General features: G+C 42.4%; 1 protein-coding gene across 1 annotated transcript in view; it reads right to left on the bottom strand.

The window, feature by feature from the left end:
- Positions 1–22,130, bottom strand: part of SORCS3 (sortilin related VPS10 domain containing receptor 3) — a gene marked incomplete at its 5' end in the record, with an annotated part of 274,330 nt that overhangs the window by 127,949 nt on the left and 124,251 nt on the right. Inside the window, one exon of the mRNA XM_082285707.1 lies at positions 16,003–16,102. Within this exon, the coding sequence (XP_082141833.1) occupies positions 16,003–16,102 (100 nt within the window). The remainder of the gene's footprint in view (positions 1–16,002; positions 16,103–22,130) is intronic.

The raw sequence follows: 22,130 nt of genomic DNA, 5'->3' as shown, positions 1-22,130 counted from the left end.
AAAGGAAATTACATTTTGTCTTTCTACATTCTAGATTATTTATATATATACAGGCATGTATAAAACATTCTTTTCAGTTGCTTTTTCCTCTAGTTTAAGTGGAGAGGGGAAGGGGAGGCAGGACTGGCTACTGCAAAGGGTTAAGTCCTTGAAAACATACTTGAGGTGAGTTAGTTTATGCTACATACCTTTTACTGACCTTCAAAATCCAGTTAACAATGAATGGCAAGCACCAGACCAAAAAGAAACAGGCTGAAAATCAGACTGAACTTCAGATAGTTCCTTAGGAATGGATGCTGAGGAAGAGAGCTGTCTGGGACATGGTGCATCTCCTTTAAAGCAGGAGCTTTGGGGACAGTGGTGACACACACAGAGCTGTTCTGAATGAACTCCAGGTGGGCAGAACACCAGACAGCAGTGGGGAAGCACACAGAAAGAAGATGATATGGAGAGGCCCCCTTGCAAGAACATTAAGTACAATATATGGACTGAGATCTTCAGTACGTGAGCAGGGAACATATCCAGCTCTGAACGCTTCAAGGGGATTTATCCCAGGGAATAAACAGCACAAGCTGCAGGCAGGAAGAAGTCATACCTATGCCTGCCATAATGTATCTGGTACACAAACCACAGCAGTAGTTAAGAGTCACTCAGATTTGTTGGAGAGTGTGTAGAACCCTTAAAGGAGCTCAAATGCAGAAGCAGGGAGGAGGGAAAGTGACACCATATTACGGCACAAATCCACAAAAAAGTCATGCCCTCAGATGGGGTTAATGTAATAAAAACTAGGGTAGGATTTGTAACTAAGAACCTGAGCTCCTGCTAGCCAGCTCAAAATTCCAAAGATGTCACTGGGTTAATATAAACACCTTCCTTGGTATTGGTTTCACATGGGTTATGTGCAGGTGGATGAGTTAAGATGGTGACATACTCCTCTTCCTCTGCGCCAGGGTAGCCAGGCACAAAGACAGCTGTGATGTGGAATACTGAACTGTACAGCAATGAGCCAGCACACTGCTCACAGGCACAATGCTACAACATCCTCTACTGGCATGGAGATACAGGTAGCCTGAGCACAGAGATCACAACAGAGATCTGTTTTGTACATAGCTGAATTAGTTAATAAACCACCCCTGGACAAAAAAAAAAAAAAAAAAAACACCAACCAAAACAACATGCCACATAAATGGCATTTAAATGGCATTTTTATTAATATTAGCTTTCAAGGAATCCTTTTATTTTTCTCAACGAACATAAATTTTCTCTGTAAATTACCAAAGCACATCTCCCTAAATCAGCACAGACCAGTTTATAGGTGCAATAATCTGTAGCAATAGTACCACTGAGCTACATTAGCAAAGGAGCACCAGAGAGTCGTCAAATGAATAAAGAAGTTCAAATAAATGTCTTTTGTTCTGAGAAACAGACAGCATTAAACCATTGTGTACTGCCTCCTGATTCTCCTCTTCACTTTAATGCACTTTTCATAAGCAGTCCTTCCCAGAGGTCCCAGTCACATTTACCTATGTAAAAGGCTATTCTAAAAAAAATAAACAAAACAGTTTTAAAATAATAAACAAAAACAACAAAACACCTACAAACCATGCAAGCCACCATAGCTACAAAACAAACCCAGTTCCTTAGCAAAGTATTAGAATTTACTCTGTAGCACTGCATTATCCTCTCCTACAGCTGAAAAGGCAGTTTTGCCAAAAACACTGTTGCAAAGACAGAAAGTTGAGGTTTCATGTTTACAGGTTCATAGGGATTTCCATATTGAATGTGCTCAGCTTAAAAGTGAAAAGACTTTTTGGGGGGTTTCTATGGCCTCCCACTAGCCCCTCAACTCAGAAACACTTTAGATCCTTCCTAAAGCCTGGCCACATCTACATCATCAATGAGAAAACAAAACAGATTTTAAAAAAGAAAAATTACTGTATTTTTCTTTCTTTTCCAATTTGATTTAAAACATTTAATGAGTAGTATGGTCCCATGTCTCCTTCCCACAAAGTTTCATAGTAGCTTTGAGTTCAAAAAGCCAAAGAGTTTCAACAATTAGTGCTGAAATGTCAATGCAAATGGAGGATTTTTGCTTTGGATTTTTGATGTCCTTTCCTCCTTTTGAAACTGAGAAATCAAAATCCAGTGACATTTAAAGGCTTAAAGATACAAAAACCATTTTCTTCCTTCAAAACATCAGTCCATCACAAATTAAATATGAACAGTTTGGAACTCTTATGGGAAAGAGTACATTGAAGCATTTTAGATTACATGTCTGACCATCTGAAATTTCTCACTGGCAAAGACTTGGCTATTCATTCCCCTCCCATTCTTTCTCTCTCCAACATCATTACTGCAATTACTTGCCCTGAAAGCTAAAGGATGCCCCCAGAGGTCTGAACACAACCCAAATCTCTTAGAACACAGCTACACAGTGTATCTAAAGCCCTTCTCTGCCATTCCCATGGAGGAGAGGTGCAACTCATTGCAGAGAAAATCTCATCCTTTTTTTTTCCTTCTTTCATCCCTACATGCCATTTCAACAAAAAAACTTCAGCTTCATTAAACCAGCCCAATTTCCTCTGAGACAAAAGAAGTGCTGGTACCACAAGTAACTATCTACTTACCAGCAAAAGTAACACCCATATAAATCAGCTAAGCTAAAGGTGTCTTTGAATGATTTGCACTAGTGCCACAGATGTTTGAGAATGGCTAAATACCTGCTCACTGCCCTGGAGATATACTGACCTCTGCAATAACCAGGGGGCAGTGAAAGCAACCTCTGTTTCCTGGTCACCAAGCATATCAGTCAGACAGGAAAAAATGGGACGCATCAGTGATAAAAATCTGCTCTAGAGAGAAATCCTGTGTATTTACTTACAAGAGAAGAAATTCAGTCCATTATTTAGGGATCAGCAGCTATGACAAGAGAGACATGTCCTCTCTGGGAAGCCAAACAAGACATTCATGAAGAGGGCAACAGTTTTCATATAATTACTTACTTTATGTCCCAAAAGGAAAATGCTCATTGCAAACCCTTGTGCTACAGAGTAGCCCAAATCTGGGACTCCTTCTTCCTTCACACGGCTCAAAAACTTCCTTAATGTTAAGGATAACCTGTGGCCATCACTCAGGCAGTAAAGGGGCACTGAGCTTTCATGAGAGATAAATTGTCTGGACCTAACCTGTTTCAACTTCTTGTAACTTCACTTCTTATTGCCCGAAATTTAACATTAATGGCAGATTTAATTAATGAATATAGCGCCAGATCACCAACTCTCAGAACCATAGTGCTGTAATCTTAAAGGATGAAGTGCACTGCACTCACTTTATACGGGTTTATGAAGCATGTGTTATAAAAGTACCTCAACCATAAGGCTTTTATACCTTGGCACTCACTTCAATACAATCCCATAAAACCCAAGCAATCTTTAAGTGTTAAAGGTGACTTTCACTACTGTATTTATTATTGGATAATGAAAAATGACTCAGGCACCCACAGAAACCAAGCAATGAAATAAGAGTTTCCTGAGACTTTAGCATTGGGTCTGCATTATATGTACCGTGACCAAAGAACCAAATAGCTCTCTCAAGACATTTTAGACACTTCACACTAACCTCCCTTCAGAACTTCCTTCCCATCAGGAATTCTTTGTAATTACAAAACAACCTCCAGTCTGCAGAATCAAATTGCTTGCCAGTGAACTTTTCAGATGTCAGCAGTTATTTCTGTAAGCATTCAACCCCTCTGAAAGACCTCCTCCATAGACTCCTCCAGTTGTGCCAGAGACTGACAGCTCTCTAATCCACCAAACTGGCTTGAGAAGACAGCAACATCATGGGGAACCCATGTGTGGGTTCCCCGTCTTTGCAGCACTGAGAGAGAATGATCAGAGGACATGATGCTGCTCAGGAGACATGCAGGTTCATTGTCTCTGTAGAATGTTTTGCCTTTTGTAGAGGGTACATGAAAGAAGGGAACCATTACTAGAAAGAAAGTAATAAACAGTAAAATGAAAACTTTTCTTTAACATAAAACGGCAGGGTTTTTGAAACAAAAGTGGGCATCAGTGGAGTGCATCAAATGAGGACCAGCACTACCTTGCTTTCTCTGAGGAGATGCACATCAGCCCACCACACTTGTTTACAGACTGGTTAATCTTTTGCTGTCTTCTATTGTCTCTCATATCCAATTATACCCAGACTAAAATTACAACTAATTGTTCATATTTGTACAAAATTGCAAGAGGCTTTTGGCACTTCAGCCATACCTGCCATAAATTGCCACACCAAAACAAAACACTTCACAGAATTCCAAGCTCACACACTCCCTTCCCTATGGAGAGGGCACTCCATTTTAATCACCACCTCCAGCACCTGTGCAAGAGCACAGATGCACCATGCAAGAGGCCTCGAGGATCAGGAGCAAATTAAGGTTAAATTGCATAAAGCAAGAGCTCTTCAAGGAAAACCACTCTGCCATCCTCACTGGCAGGTGGGAAATGAAAATATATCATGGCTATAAGACTTAGACAAAAATCAGGGCTGGGAAAAGAACACAGATACTCTAAGGCTGCCATCTGAACCTGCCCACTATGCCAAATCCCAGGCTGGATCCAATTTGCATGCAGAGGAGTGGAATAAGCCATCATAACAGACCCAACAAAGCAGAACATCTCATCTTTGTTTTGCTGCTGAGCAGGTCAGAACAACATGTCTCCCCTCTTTCTCTCCTCTTTTTGGCACTGGACACATGTACTTTTCACTTTTAATTACAAGGCACAGCAAGCATTTGCTTGTTAAATTCCAGGTGCCAGTGGGGATGGAAGCTATCCAAAAAGCATGTGTTTGACCTGGCAAAGAATGACTGACTGGCAACAGCCACATGCTTGGTTGTAAAACCTTTTCATTGTCACAGCAAGGCAGCTTTTATCCAAGGTTACTCCAGCCCATTATATTCTTGTTACAGCTGCACATTCTCCAGCTCCCCACAGATCATCGGAGCAAAGGCCTCTGCCACAGTATTCCCACCTTCTTGAGGCCACTTCAGTGCTGTGCAGCTAATTTGCCAAAGGCTTTTCTGTGTCACAGCATGTTCATGCTGAGTTCTCCTCCACAAACTGCCAAATGGGTTACAAGCACCACCACTGGTTTTGTACATCCAGTTTGACCAGCACTTCTATGAATGGGCCTGGACCCGTAGTAGCAGGAACCTCAGCTGGTGACCTTAGGCACCAACCAGTGCTTCCACACAAATGCAAAGCCTCTGACTGATATTATTATATTGCTCTAGAGTCTGGTATTTCTGCATAGCTTAGCTCTGCATGATGCCTTTTTACTCTTCTCGACTCTACACAGGAAAGCCCCGGTTGTTAAAACATCTGACACATCTGTTTCGCGGTCACCAGCTTTGTTCTAGTGACAAGGAACAGCTCTGATCCCAAACTGTGTTCACAGAAAGAGAAAAGCAGCATTCACTGTTATAATTATATGTTATTTGAGTAAATGCATGGTTGTGCTAGTCTCCATAGAACTACAAAGTAATTTTCACCATTACGGTAACTTACCATGTAAGCAGAAATAGTTACAGAAAATAATGTTATCAGTGAGGAGAGGCTGTGTGCAGCACAGCTGCTGGAACTGAGAACACCATTTATATAAAAACACTCCTCTGATTATAGGTCTCACTTGGGAGAACACTTTACATGTGGGTATAAGTTTACTCACAGTAGTTGCCCCATTACAGAAAACAAAAAGATGTGCATGGATAGTTACTCATGGGGGTAAACTTTTGCAGCCTGTATTCAGCAGTCTATTTCATTTGAGGACACTAGAGTGTTTCATGACTCTATAGAAAAATAAAAATCGTATTATGCATCTCCCTCGAGGCCATTAAATCTGAATACAATTTTAAATGCATCATTGATTCTCCTTTGCTTACCTACTTTATTTTTCTGCTTTTTTAGTCAGATTGCAGAGTGAACATAGACAATAGTCAGCTTTATCACTTCCAGATAGTTCATGTCCAGATGCTTATGATCCATCTCAATTTACTTACCTGGCATCTATTACTCATGTCCCTTACTGTTCCTAATGTACTTCTCTTCCTAATATCCCCCCACTGGAGGAAGTTAAGATGATAGGAGAAGGTCTATCCATTTTCTGGATGCAAGGTTGAGGCCCCCAAAAATTAAAGGTTAAAGTTACCAAACATGATGGCAGTGCAGTGCTCTGCATGGTAGCAGTCAGCTCTAAGCTATCCACTGAGGCTGCAAGCTCTGCATGGTAACTTGGGTGCCAGAGATGCAGGTGCCAGATATGGGAAGGTTCTGGACCTAGGAACAGGATTCACAACTAGCAGCCCACTGGCTTTGACATTTTCCCTTACATTCAATAATTAGCTCCCAATGAAACAGTTCTTGCAGGTTTATGGTGGTAGTCATGTCTGCAATTACACACTGAGCAGGTGAGTGACTGCCCCAGTGACTGAACCACAGCTGCTACATCCTATTCCAACAGGGTCACTGACACTTCACAGCCTGGGGAAAATCGTGTACTTTCCCTTCCATATCCCTTCATACACACACATGAGCTCCGGTCACTGCGGTGTCCTAAGAACCAGTGTACAAGGAAACAGAATTGGAAGAGGGGATAAGGGTTTTATCTCCAACACAACCCTGACACTTTGGTTTAGGAATCAATTGGCAAAAGCCAGAAAATTGCCAAGCTTACTCCATCCTTTCACCCACTTCCAGGTCCTCGGCACTGCATTCCTTGTGCCCATTCCATTGCCTCTCACATCTCTGAGCACAGCTGCTTCAGGAGTTTAGTTGCTTTCTTGCAGGAATTTTTAAGGATCACAGGAAGGTTCCAAGGGAGACAAAAGATGTCAGATGAGCTTTTTTTGTCAGCAACAGAGAATTAAAATATCATAGGGCCCACTGTAAAAGGCAGAACCAATCTCTCCTCAGAGACAGGACTGGTCTATGTGTAGATTCCCTAGATTTCTACGAAAACTACAGCTTGAGTTTTCCTTAACTGCATCTGTGCACCACTTAGAAATCCCCTGTCATTACTTTTGGAGTCCAGCAACATCTGTCTGTATACAATGAAAAAAGCCATCTTAGAACCAAGAGGGTGAAGGGCAATGAACTCCCACTAGTGTAAAAAGAAGCCCCAAACACTCTATGACATATTGAAATACCTCTCAAAGATCTAGCTCAGCCAAGCTCCATGCTGAAGAAAACTGATTCTAACACAGTCACAGAAGTGTTTCCAGGTTTCCCAGTGCTGCTTGGGATAAAATATTTTACACAGAATTGATCACACCAGAGGTAACATTAGAGTGACACTAAGAGGCTGATGTGCGTATGCGGCAGAAACTGAGACTGTGGCCAGCACATGCCCTTGCAGACCCTGCTAATCTAGGCTATTAAAATGAGAATTCACTCAGTAATGCTGAGCTTCTCTATTCCTCACTTTGTAAAAGAATGAAAAAAAAGGATATTTTGCCACTTATTTTTGGGTTTGGGGTTGGCAGGGGATGGGGGAGGATTTTCCTCAAAGAGAAATAAATAAGTGTTGGTGAACCACCTCCTATCACTAAAGATCAAGGTCAGATCATTATATGGTCTTCAAAAGGACCCACCTGCCCCTTTTCCAAGGGCTGCTCTCCACCCATTCTATTATTTTCTTCTCTTTTTTAATAACAGGATGAAGTGACTCACTATTACTGATTGATAATCCTGCTGTCTGTGAAGCACCATGCCCCTCCTCGTTAATTCAAAACTACCTCATTTTTCATACTTCATAAATTAATGTATTATTGGTGCTGCAGCAGTAAATGAGATGGCCATGTTTCAGAGAGTGGTAAGGAGGATGAAGACAGGAAAAATGTCTCATAAAACTGCCCTATATCGGGACCTGCAGCTGTGTTCACCCTGCTGACAGGCCATGTGGTTAATATCAGCAGCCCTGTACAAGGTGATGCCTCCTGACAGACCCTCTCTTCCCTCCAACCAAGGCAAGGCACTCAAAGCTCACACAGCTCCACTCTGCCCACTTCATGAAAGTGATGGTTATGGTATGTGACAAAATTGCAGCTTCATTTTAGTCGGTATCCTAACTCATGATCTGTCCTTTAACACTCACTGGCTAAATTGGAGCAAACTACCTCTGTTTTTCTGACAGCCAGCTCTGGGAAGTCTACATCTGAATGTGGATGAGACCTGTGGATGAGACCTCTCCAGTTTTATCCCATTTCTTGTCATTACAACCTTGTAACATCCCTAAGTCTCCGTAGGGCCCTGACTGCAGCAGTACAAGGTGAAGCAGGCAGAGAGTGCAACAGGAGAGAAGGACTGAATTTTAGGAAGCCAGACAAAGCAGCCCTGTCAATAGACATGCACCAATATCCTGCCAAGCTTATCACTCTTACCTGGTAACTGTCCTTCTGCTCCAAAAATTCTTTGCCATATTTGGCATGTGGAGGTACAAAGATGCAAAATACAGATGCATAAAGGTACACAAAGACAACCCTAACTCAAGTTTTGTAATATGTGAACTTTTTTTCCTTCACAAACACTGAAAGGATGGTTTTTATTGTAAATGGCTGCTTCTTTTTATACCTCTCTTCTAACCTTCTTCCCTTCTGCCCCATTAAATAATGCCATATGGAAGTATTTTGTTAATTATCTCAATTGCATTTATTTTTAGAAAACAGCTGATGAGTAGTGGGTTGGTTCAGCGGGTTTGGGGTTTTGGGGTTTTTTTTCCTGTTTTTTTTTAAATGTATCTGCTTCTTCAGAGAACTAACTGAAAAAACACCAGGAATCCCCAGTTTTCATATTTATGAATTCTGAGGGACAGCCTTCCCTGGAGCATGACAATAAAAAAACAGCAACAACAAAAACACCAACTTGGAAATACTGAAAAGGATTTAAAAAAAAAAAAAGTTTTAGAAGTATTTATGCCTTTATAGCTCAGCATTTTCCATTCATTGATCTTGAACCGTGTTCAAAACACTAATAAACCCAGTCATCCAGCATCATGAAACGATATATCTTACATAGGAAAGGTCAGAAAAACCTATTCTGAAAATGTGACTTTGCTGAATTCAAAATAGAAAACATAAAACCCTTCAAAACAAGAAATTCCTGAAGTCCTCTTCTTGAAGTATTACAAAACGTCCCTAATTCAGGATTTCTTTCACACAGTTTCAGGTCACAGTTCTGCAAACATTTACAAACATGATCTCTTTTCTCAGGTGACAAATTCAAGCTGAATTAATTGGACAAGCAAAGAGAATCCCACGTACAACAGCTCACAAGACTGCACCTTGTAGATAAAACACGTCATGTCACACATCCTCTCACTCTTTCACAGATGTTGTGGGTGACCTTGAGGAAATCATCTTTGCAACACCAGTAAGTGAAGAAAAATATTACTTCTTCATTCACATTTTATTCCTCTATTTAAATTTTCAGTACTGGAGACTGAGCCTGACTGTTCCTGAAGTGTATTTATGAGATGGATACACTGAGATGTTACCCCAAATGCAGTCACATTTGCACAATCCTCTGGTATAACCAGAGCAGACAAATCTGAGCTCAGCTAAGCCAGGCACTGTGTTTCACAGCTTTCCTTTTTGCCCACATCAACTCTGGACTGGGTAGCACAGATTTTGGAGTTCTGAGAAACACAGGAACATCATACACAGCTCAATGGGTCCAGAGAAGGGGGACACACAGAGACTTTTACAGCTGCATTTGCAGCTCAGGTAATTTAGTCCCTGTTAATGGCAGCTGCAAAACCAAGGGCTATTTACTGACTGTATTCCATTAGGCTGAAGGGAAAGATTAGGGATAAAAGACAGTAGAAACAACTTGTTCCATCACTCCTGCCCTGTGGCTCTAACTCAGCCCCACTGCCTTTGAGTTATAAATACGTTCTGAAGAGCACATCCAAAGTGCCAATTTGCAGCACAGACCCTTGATCACAGTGTCAGCACAATGAGGAAAAAGGGTCCAAGGAAACCTTCCATCTTCCTAAAGCCCAAATGCCTTTAGGATACTCCAGAGCTCAGTTCCTCACCAATAGCTTGGGATGCAGTCTTAGGAAAAAGCAGCAGATGATTAATGGGAGCTGTGGCTAAGCATGGCAGCTCAGTTCAGGTTGGGCTAGCAAGCATCAGGTACACGCTGGAATCTTTGCCTCATCAACCTATCACACGTTTGATGAGTAAGGAGAAAACAAAATGCTTCAGAATTCCCTTTAGGAGCATGGAACTAAGAAATGAAGGAAAAACCAAAATAAGTTTGAGCCATGGTTCTGCCCTCAGGCTCCAAGCACAGCTGAGAATTCCCTTTGGAGATACAGAAGGCTGGGACAGGTTTTGCTCTCAGTTACTCTCCAAATGAGCAAGAAGAAATAAAGAGGAGGTCAAAGTCACTTGTGCTCATTTCGGGATCTCCCGTTTCTGTAAAGGGAGGTATCACTCCCAATATTCTAGCTAGTCACTAGTCAGGTAGATGCATTCCTCTGCAATTACAGTATTACAGACAATTAATTTCTTCCTTCATTAACCTGAACAGCAACACAACATTGCTCTCTGCCAGCTTGTAAACAGTTGCTGCACTTCACTCCCAAAGAAACTGCACAGAAACAAACAAATCTAATTAGATTTATCTTTCAGAAATTCTTGCTCTCTAAACATTTCTCCTTCTGATGGGCCATCTTCAGAGGCATGATGAGGTATGAGAGGCACAGCATGCCTTAGGCTTTTACAGCTTCAGTGATTGGTACTGCCCCTCCATTTTGAGCCTGTGACAACCAAGAAACTAGTCTGAAAAACCATTTTCTCAAAGCTCTTTAACTGAGCACCATAACTTTATTTCTGCTTTACTCTGTTTGCAACTATTCAAATCCTTTAGCTGGAAGGTCTACCTTTAAATAAAACCTAAAATGCTTCAGTTCTGGTTTAAGGGAAAAATGGGGGGAGTCCTCATTTCGTTCACTGCAGCTGGATGATGTCTCTGTTCAGACAGTCAGCATAAAAGGCTACAGACCTTTTAATTCTTCAAGTCATCACCTGCAACAATGATTGTAATAGCTCAGGGGAAAAGCTAAAAAAAACTGCAGCCAACTGAATTGCAAAGCAAATCCATGAAGAAAGGTATTTCTAAGACATCAGAACTGTCACCTCAGATCTTAAATGCAATCAGGACCTCCAGTTTATCCACACCTTATCTGAGCAATGCTCTATACAGGAAAGCGGGTTTGGGGTTGATTTGTCAGAGTTGTTATTCTCTTCCTTTTTCCCCCTCTTTCTTTTAAATTCTTTTTAACTCCATCGTCTCCACCTCCACAGTATTCCCAAGGGTAGAGATAAAAGTTTCATAGTGCGAACTGGGTTTTCAACTAAACAACATCTTCACCAACAATAAGCACTCTTCACAGAATATTTCACGGGAAAACTTAAAACCTAAAATCTGTGGTTCAACAAATCCTCGAGATTCAAAGTGGCACCTCCGTGCCTGAAAGGAGCAGTGATTCAGATACATGGGACTTCAATTCTCATCTTCTTTCTGCACCCTTTGGAAGGGCTTTACATCCCTCTGCGAGGCATCAATTCTGAAATGAACCCTGTTATTGACAACCAAGAAGAAAGCAAGTTTTCTCACAATAGGGGATCTCACCCAGCAGACCAACTCGTGCTAGAAAATAGGGAATCACAGCACTTCAGCTCCAAGCAGTGACATTTTGAAGTGCAGCCATTTAACCAAAGATTCACAACCTTAATTTTTTGTGGAATTTATTCAATTTTCTAACAGAATCTTTTCAGCAAACATAAAGAAAAAAGAGAACTGGGATAAAAAGAAACTGGAAATTTAAATCTTGAGAGAAATGTTCCTATTAAAATAGAAGAGACTTTTTCCCTTAGCGTTTTGGAAGAAATAATTCCAATTCCCAGACCGCTGTGAAAATCTGCCTCTAGTAGAATGTAACTAACGCCCAAAATATAGCATTAAATTAAAGGTCAGCAGGGAACCGAGATCTCTGCCCAGCAGAGAGTAAGCAGCTTTTTGTCATATCCCAAAGACAGACAACAGGCTACAGGGCAGAAAAGCCAAAGCTAAGCATTTTGCTAATTTCAGCTTTTCAGAGCACTCAAACATTTGCTGTTAAATCCCATTCATCCGTAAGGAAGGGGTGCTGCTAAGCAAATATGAAAATTTCTCCATTCTGAAGTTCACCATGAATCACCTGCTTGTTCCAACCTATTTGGCAACTGGACAAAGCAGATGCTTCACATGTGGTCTTTCTCTCAGGCCAACAACTGGGTGGGCAGATGCACTGAATGGGAAGATGTGCCCTGGAACACACTCTGCCTGTTAGAGCATCTTCATGGGTTTGGGAGTGTCAACACTGCAGGCACTTGGCTTCTCACCAGAGCTCAAAACAGGAACTCTCAAGAAAGCCAGTCCCCAGGACCTCAGAGCTGTCTGACTGCTAGGGGCAATGATCACCTGGAATTTCATAGCATTAAGGAGAGCTCAGTGCAGATTTTCCTGATCCAAACACAAGTGCCTATTGCGCAAGTGAAAGGAGAAACAGCCCAACCACCTGCAGGAGAGCAGATCCAAGTCTGGCAGTTTCAACTCCCAGCAGCAAAGGCTTTCCATACACTTGCGAAGCATTGTGAAACCCCAAACTTGTTAGTTCTTAGGGGAAGGGAATTAGCTGTATGACAGCTGCACGGGAAGATGAAGTAGTCCTGGCTCACGGCAGGGAGCGTTTTGACTACGATGCAGCCAGAGTCTGCAGATTCACAGCGGGCTGCACAATGCTTGGTAGTTCCCTTATGTCAGCACCCAGGGTGGTCTCAGATTACCAAGCTGGCCCTGACCACTGTGAATGATACCTGAGAGGCAGGAGGGGTCACAGCTGGGAAGAAGAATTCCCAGCAACTTCCTTTGGTACGTGCATGTTGTTATATTGATTTAATCATAACCGCAAATGTCAAATTGCACAAGGGTAAAGTTAATTTTCCCAATACCTTCTGTGATTTCTAGGAAATGGACACCCCCCATCTCGGATCCAAGAGCAGCCATCAGCAGGTTGGGTAGCACCTGGGAGCAGGCAGGAGCTCTGGAACCCAGCTCTGCACCACAGCCAAAGACACCTCAGCTCAGTCTTTGCTCTGTGCCTTGGTTATCTCTGTGCATGAGGAGGGTGGATATCACCCAGCAGCAACATGTAAAAGCAATGAGCAGCTACAGACTAAATCTGACCTCCAAGAAATAAAGCACAGGTTGGCAAAGAAATTAAAATATTCCCACCAAAGTTATTCAAAAAAAAGAAATCAGAAACAAAAGGCTTTTCTTTTAAAAGAAGAACGCAAAATGCCAGCTTTTAAATCCCCCTGCCTCATAATTGAGCCCAGGGTTATGCCACAATTCAGGTAAATTATGTTTATATAACTGGCATTTGGCTGAACACATAATTCCCATTTAACAGCTGAAAAGAGGCATTTTGGGCCTTCAAAGAAATCTGACAGGTAATTCCCACTGTAGTTCTGCAGGGTAGCTGAGAAGTAATTATCCTTCTCACTAGTAAATCAATTAGGAATGAACGTATAGAAAGCTTTTCTCCTCCTCCAAGTAAGCGCTAATCCTCTAAGCACTAATGAGTAGACAGGGCCAGCAACAACGTGCAAACCCATCAGAAATCCACAGGAGCTGCGAGGCATGCAGGCTCCAATCAGCACCTGGGAGTGAGTGCCTCAGGAGAAAACGCCTTGCCTGGAAAGGTCTGCATGGTTCCTGTGTGCACACAGGCTCTGTGCACGTGTGTTACTGTTGGCACCTCCCTCCCCACTTCCTGCCTCAAGCAAAGACCTCTTTTGCAGCTCACAAGAGATCACTGCATCACGTTCAACAAGGCAGCACTTCTGCTGCTCAAGGTGAAACACAAGCGAGCTGGGCTTTTTCTGCTGGATGCAACTGATTCATCTATTGCTTTGTGATTCAATATTGGCAGCTGTCCTCAGGAGCTCAGCAAAAACATTCTGTGTAACTCTCCAAGCCACGGGAACAATATTCACCCAGAGAGACTGGGAGAAGAGTCTCTACTACAACCCAAGTGCCCTTCTTGCAGTGCATAACCTCAAGAATCTGTAAGAGGAGTGGGTGGACAATAAACCCAAACCTGAATTTGACAAATTTCAGACACTCCGGTCCAGCGACACCTTGTTCAGACACTTCTCAAGTGCTACATGAATGTCTGGAATTGCTTTGATGGTTAACAAAGCAGAGTTCAGACAGACCAGCTGTTTAAGCATGCACAGTAACTGTGCTCATATATTTAGCAGAGGTAGAAAGAATGGAAGCAAGCTGTTCCCACAGCAGCCAGCACTGAAGCTGGTTTCCTATCGGTTTTCCTTACAGCTTGTCTCTCCATTTCATAAGATTTTTCAGAAGAGATGAGAAGGGCACAGATAGGTCAAGAAATCATTGCCTTCAGGCAGAAAACCAAAAAATTTCTTTTTAAATTTCTCATCTCAAATAAGTAAACAGCCGGTAAAGATAGGTCTACATAGGCCTATGATGAAATGTAGGTGGTTTTAATTTAAAAAGGGGAAAAAAAAGAAGACTGCTAATCTGTAAAGCTCAGTAGCCTGAGAAATTGCTAGAAGATAATAATATATCCTCGTACTCTGATTTGTGAGGGAGTCTTTACACCAGTGACGTAGGATTTGTAACTGAGCATATTGACGGTGCTTTTGGGTGGGCAGAGTTGCTTTGGAAACAGAATAAAGAAGAATTAACTCTTCAGTGCCCCCCATATTGGATATAGGAGGGGTGTGACAGCCAGGAAAACTCACTACAAAACATCCTAATCTGTTTTGCTCAGGAAACAAAAAAAGTGAAAAATATAAAAGAAAAGTCAAGGTAGTTGTCACAATAGTTCAGCTTCTGCATCAGGAAAAATATAAGCTGAACTCTGACCATTGCATTCTTCCTCTTCCCTGTACATCCAAACACACATATTAACCAGAGCTGTATCTGCCTCATGGTTGCACACACTGAAATAAACATCAGTCCCAAAACATCTGTAGACTGAGCAGTGATGGAAAACACAACAGTAATAATAAGAACAGTACAAGTAGCAAGTTACTATCTTTTGATGGAGACAGGGTATGGACAGTTTGGAAGTGATCAAGCCAAATATGTTGCACTGGGCCTCTACACTGTCCAAACACAACTTCACTGTCAGCAATTAGCTTTGTGCTGCAGCCTTCCCACACTGATTTCTGTGGGTAGCTGAAAGCATCTTTGTCCCACTGCCTCCCCGGAATCAACACAGGCAATAATTTTAAACCAAAACGGCACTGAGGAGTAGCTCCTGGGCTGTGCTGTGTGAGCCAGCTGCAGCCCTAATTGCATCATGTGGGAAGAGTGAGCAGGGGGTTGGAAAGCTGTGACCTCATCTCCTCTCCTACACAACCAAATCAAATTGTAGGTCTTCCACCCACTCTCACAGGCATATTCTGCTTTCAGCCCCCTTACATGATGCAATCAAAGAAAATGTCATTTACATCTTTACCTCCAAATGTGGGGAAAAAGAGTCAAAGGCAGAAATAAATGCCTTTTACTCAGTATTTCTAATAATAAGGAGACGCAAGGCGGGAAGATGTGTAATAGCCAAAGCCAGTGTAAGCAAGAAACCCAGAAATATTTGTTGAGTTCTTTATAAAGTTGTAACAGTCAGAAGCAAATAAAACCAACCTTTATTTCTCTAACACATTCAGCAGGGAACTAAGCGCTTCATCGCCATAAAACAGGATCAGTTCTACGGGATTCCATGGAATTCCACCAGTGCAACTCAGACACCAATTCAAGCTCTTGTGAATTACCAAGAGATTTCACTTTAGGATCATAATTCCTCTCAGAATGCTGTAATTTTGTTTCTATGGCTACCAGTTTGATGGCTGTCCCTTACCTTCTTCTTGTTAGTGGGACTGACATATAGGTAGCTTAGCACAGTCTTCAGGCCCACTTTGTCATTTAGCTTTTCATAGGTAGTGCCATAGTCTGTTGACCTGGAGAAAAGAGGAGACAAAAAGAGTTTATGTGGTTATTAGAGCTCAGGGGAAGGGAATGACTGTGAACAGATGCTCAAAGTTACAGCTTGGAGCATTATTATGCTTAAAACACAAGCTTTTGTTTCATTCAGGATGGCCAGCAGAAAAGAGAAGAAAACTTCAGTTCTTTGGGGCAGGGTCTGTCTCTGCATTCATTGATCCTATGCATCTGGGGAGCTGTGGTGCACCCATGAAGGTGGACTTTGGGGACACTGCCCTCATGTGCCAGTGTGGGATTGCAAACGATATCTACACATAAGAGGACTCTGATATCAGCAGCAGCCTTAGCCTTTCTCTTTCCAGAAAAATCCAACATAAGAATCCAAATTAAACCCATTAACAACAGTTTTATTTAGGTAGGCTGATTTTTGACTTGAAGATGGGGATCCAAATGTGGCTCAGAATTGTAACAGCTGAACTCATGTCTAGATAAAAATGTGCCTAAACTGGCATCTTGAGTCCTCAGTCACCCCCATCCTACTTTGTGCCAGGCATTTAATTTTTCTGAGTTACAGAGACAGATTCAGGCCCCTACACCAGCAAATCCCACCCAGAGGAGCAGATGATCTGGGGGTGGTATTACCTATTCGTGACTGGGGAAAAGGGCTGCTTCGTCACAGAGGGTTTTCTGTAGTGTCCTCCTCCTCATTTGTGGGCATGTTTGATATCTCACCTTGCCCTGCTTGTTTCTCTACTGTTTCATACTTTGTTTTCCTAACAAACAAGATTTTTCCTACCAGAACAACCCAACAGCTACATTGTACAGGATCCCACACCGGAAGAGTGATCAGCACCAGGGAGTTGTGTCAGACCCTGCCTGAAAAGCCCCCTTACACCATGCAAACAGTGGGGAGAGCCTGGCTCCCAACCCTGCACAGTTTCTGTCATAGGGACAGAGCAGACACAACCCGCTGTAGATGGACAAGGCCCTCACAAAAAGCCTATCTGGACATACCTACAACATTATTAGGATGAGAATCCATGGCCCCAGCCCTCCTCTCTAATAATGCTTTTTACTGGACAAATGATCAGAGAACATGCAGCAATTCAGTGCCTTTCCCAGTAACTAGCTCTAGTAATTTGGTTTCCTAAGTTCAACAAGCCTCTAGCATTTGCAGCTTTATGGTTCTGCCTGAGACCAATCCTCTGCTCCTTGCCTGTCTGACAGAGAAATGGCCCAAAGCCACTTCTGGCATCACAATGAACAGTACAACTCATGTGGCTACAGAAACTGAGCAATGCCAGAGCCTGCACCCAGCTCTGCTGCTCTCCTTGCTGCTAGAGGAGTCCAGAGTGACACCAAAAGGGCTAAACCACAAAACCAGCCAGCTGGTTTCAGGCTTCCAAGTAGTAGGAATCATGAAGTCAAAAGCTTGCTTTGTCATTGATGTGGCTCCAACACATTTCCTTCAGTGCCTCCTTCAGGACAATTTCTAAATACTTTGTAAAGTCATTCTTTCCTTAAACGGGTTGAGCCAACCTTTCTCCTTTGAACAGTCAGCAGTCAGGGTGCTTCAAGTCTTAAACAACTTCCTTGTGCTTTGGATAACTCTAATACAAAACCAGAGCTAATACTAGCTCCATTTGCACTTATCACTCTTCTGTACTAATGCATAGTAGTATCACCCGCTGGGCTTCACACAGATACCCCAAAGAATATGACAATAATGTACTGTATTTTCATAGAATTTTCCCAGCCAAAGTATCTGAAGCTCTTGTCTCACTAGGTACCAATACCAAACAAACAAACAAACAAACAAAAAAAAAGTAGCGGCCTTCCCTCTCCAACCAATCTTGGAACTGAAGCAGCTTTATTAATGAAATTGAATAATCCAGGACAATTACTTCCAGTACATGAGGCCTCCTATAAATGCAAATTCAACAGGTCAGGAATCCTCAAGTAACACTAAGCTCTAAGCACAGGATAACAGAGAGAGGGCAAGCAGAGCTGCTTCCCTGATCTTACCCTTCCAGCAGCACTGCAGCTACGAACAAGCCACTTTGTGACTACACATGTACCAGCCACCAGGCAGTGAAAGAGATCACTGGTTTCAATCAGCATTAAAAGAGAATACAAATAACAGTTTAATATTCTGACAGAGCTACTTTGGGTTTGTTCTCTGAGCAATTTTAAGATCTCCCAAAATGCTCTGCACTTCTAAAGATGCAGGCTGGATGCCCTAATGACTCTTTCTCATTAAACCATTATCATTCATTGCATTTGCCCTTTCAAAGGATAGCTAAAAAGGAAGAAGGATCATTATTTCGTTAGCTTCTCTGAGGCTTTCTTTATTATCATGACAGTCACCACTGGCTTCACAGAAATGTCTCAAAGGATACCACAATAATATATTGTATTTGCATAGCACTTTTTCTAGCCAAAAATCCAAAGCTCTTGTCTCATGTTAGTCCATTCAAACTAACAAAGTCCCAAAAGCCATACTGGGAAATACTATCTCTATTCTAGAGATGAAGAACCTGAAAGCTTGCAGAGCTAATGGTTCATTTTTTCAAAAGCAGGCATCTACAATCAGCCATTTCAGCTTCTGCAATCATCTAGTGTAAGGCTCAACTCCACCACCAAATTGCCTAATTTGAAAACAAGCATTTAAAAAAAAAAAAAAAAAGCTGGCTGCTAATTTTAGCTACCCAAGCCTGAACATTTAAAGATATGTGATCCACACGTGGAACAGAAAAGTCTTGAGTCAACTTTTAACCTTAACTTGAACCCCTCTCCTTTACTAATTACTTCTAATTCCAAATTAGCTAGCCCATACCTGATACAGTTGTTTGACACTACAAGCAGACTGGACACCATATTATCTCCCATTCCTCTGGTTACAATATGATCCCCTTCAAAGCACATTACTAAAGTAGTGGAGGGGAAGAAATGTTGTAGTTACATCAAAATGACAAAAGACTCAGTGATATAAAAGGCTGTTGCCATGAGTAACACCCCAAATGCCTGCCTTAACTTTGTTTGGGCCTTTAATGGCAAACTGATCCTGCCCACCTGATTCTTCCCTGGGTTGCTCCATTGAAGCCATCCCTGGAATCTCATCACCTTGGAAGGTTGTTGCTGCCTTCAGTGTCAAGCTGATATTTGCATATGGCTTCTAACCACACACACGTGCATACATAAAAGTGTTTTTAGCAATGCTTTCTTAAAACGCACCTCAGTGCACTGCTGAGAGCACAGAAACTCTTACAATGCAGGACTAGGAATGCTACAGTGATTCTTCCCCTGCACTCAGCACTGATGAGGCCACACCTCCAGTGCTGTGTCCAGTTCTGGGCCCCTCACTACAAGAAAGTCACTGAGGTGCTGGAGTCTGTCCAGAGAGGAGCAACAGAGCTGGGGAAGGGTCTAGAGCAGAAGTCCTGTGAGGACTGGCTGAGGGAGCTGGAGTTATTCAGCCTGGAGAAAAAGAGGTCAGGGGTAACCTCATCACTCTCTACAACTCCCTGAAAGGAGGGTGTAGTGAGCTGGAAGTCAACCTCTTCTCCCAGGTAACAAATGACAGGACAAGAGGACATGGCCTCTAGCTGTGTCACGAGAGGTTCAGGCTGGACATCTGGAGGAATTTCTTCACAAAAAGACTGATTATACATTGGAACAGACTGCCTGGGGGGATGTTGGAGTCACCATCCCTGAAGGTGTTCAGAAAGAGATTGGACATGGCACTCAGTGTCATGGTGTAGTTGACGTGGTGGTGTTGGGTCATAGGCTGGACTCGATGATGTCAGAGGTCTGTTCCAACCTAATTAATTCTGTGATGTGGAATGGACTCTGGCCATATTTAACAATCCTGTAAAAACTCAGTCCATGCCTTTTGTCCCATGTGTCTGGAATAATATGGGTTTGGCCCTGTTTCTGATGACGACCTTGAGGGTCTAGGCTGCATCAGACTTTTGCTCCTCACCAAATTCTGCACATTGCATTTGTAAAAGCAAGGTTTATAATGTAGTGCTTTATTGGGATACTACAACTTTTCCCATAATTATATTCTGTTTTAAACAGTTGGGAAAAAAAACCCATCTTCTTGACTCCATTGCCCTCCCATGACAGGCTGTGATGTGTTTAACCCATTGCTGCAATGTCCCCCAGTCTGGCAGAGCAAGGTGCAAGGGATACACCCAGGCAGAGAAGCTTCTCTACACAAAACCTGGTCATAACTCAGTGCACCACAAGCTTACAAAATCCATCTTGTTCCTCTAAATCTGAGCCTGAGCTTCTCTGTGAATCCAACAAACTGGCCTGAGCCAGCAGACTTCTTATCGTGTAAGACTTGCTCAGTCACAGAGATATGAAGTAGAGGTAGAAAGAATGCCCTGTGAATAGCTTTTAGAGGAGTTTTCCTCTGTGACACTTTCCATCTCAGGGCTCTGTCAGACAGAGAAAGGCAGGTTGGCTTGTTTGAAGTCTCAGCTATTCAGCTATGGAGATAGGCTATAAAACGTGTCAGTCTCTCAGAGAAAAAGAGCTGCAAATGCTGGCACTGAATAACTGGGATGAAAAAGTCAACCTCCTCCACCAACCCTCCTATCAGGGGGTTTCTCCTCTGTGCCTGTGACTCTCCCTCTGTGCAGATAAGAAGCCATCATGCTTTTGATTTTAGATTTTCAGCCATTTTCTAAGCTTTTTCTAAAGCTGTTGCATTCATCTCCAGACCAGAGTCCCACTACACATACCTGCAGCCCCACACTGAGAACTGTGTGGAGGCACAGCTCTGCTTAAATGAGCAGAAGAATATCCCAACTCTCTGTGCACTTCAGACAGCAACAGGAAGATGCCAGATTAATATTTGCTTCACTTCTCATGGGCCTGCAAACTGTCTGCCTGCAGCATGCTTGTCTCTCCATACCCCCCAAACAACTTCTTGCTCTTACTCATTGGCCAATTTTCTCCCAGTTTGGCCGGAAAACAAGAACCCAAGAGGAACAAAGTTTCTACAAGTTTCATGAAAATCAAGAGCCAGCAAAAGGAAAGCAATTATGAGGGCTCTGAGAAAAGCTGCAGCATAAAACTAAATCCCATGAAACATGAGAGGAGGCACATCTCTCTGAACATCCAGCTGCAAGAAAACATTCAAACACAGCTCACATATTAATACACTACAAAGAACTCAACTGCACAACACAGGAACTCAGGCAGCCAGTCTTCCATCACTTGTGGAACGTTTCCTCCTTTCCCTTCCCCTTCCTCCCCCTCAAATTAACCTCCCTGAGATAAAGGCCTTTCTGAAGATATGACACAATGAGAAAAGACCCCTCCTGAGTCAGAGTCCAGTGAGGCAGTGCCCAGAAAGATCCACTACTACCACTGCAAGGCTGTCTGGTTGACCTGGTCACACACACAGACACTTTTGCTGACAAAATAAAATAAAAATCAAAACAAAACAAAACCAACAGAAAAACCCGATACAACAACAAGAAAAACACCAAAAAAAAACCCAACAAAACCTGCAAATGAAAAAAGTCCAAACTAAACAAAAAACAAGAGACCAAAAAAAAAAACCAAACACATTTAACTAGACCATGGCAAAGGACCTGCTAACCCCACAGCCAGGACACCACTGGTACTGTTATCTGGTAACATCAAAAATGGCATCAATGGAGGCAACAAACACAATCTAATTCTTAGTCCTTCCCTGTCTGGAGCTGACATAAGTCTGGATGTGGACATTTTACAACAGAAGTATCCACAGAAGCCCTGTGGAGCTAAACCTATTTACTAACCAAGGAAGTTCCAGAATGTGTAGTCTGTGAGTCTGCCACTTAAGAGACCAAAACATTTGCTGAGAGCTTGTTTTTGCCCAACCATGAGTTTGGTGACTGCAATAAATATAAAGCCAGAATATTTTACAATAGCAAGCAGAAAGAACTGCCTCTCTTTGCCTCCATCCCACTAAAGGAAACTAAGGGCCACAATCAAAGTCTGGGGAAGTGAACAGAAACCAAGCAAGCATGTGGTGCTGCTTTCTGG

Source organism: Coloeus monedula (genome assembly GCF_965178545.1).
Source record: "Coloeus monedula genome assembly, chromosome: 8".
NCBI classification, from domain to species: Eukaryota; Metazoa; Chordata; class Aves; order Passeriformes; family Corvidae; genus Coloeus; species Coloeus monedula.
Note: the sequence above shows the minus strand (reverse complement) of the source record. Positions and strands in the feature narration are given on the sequence as shown.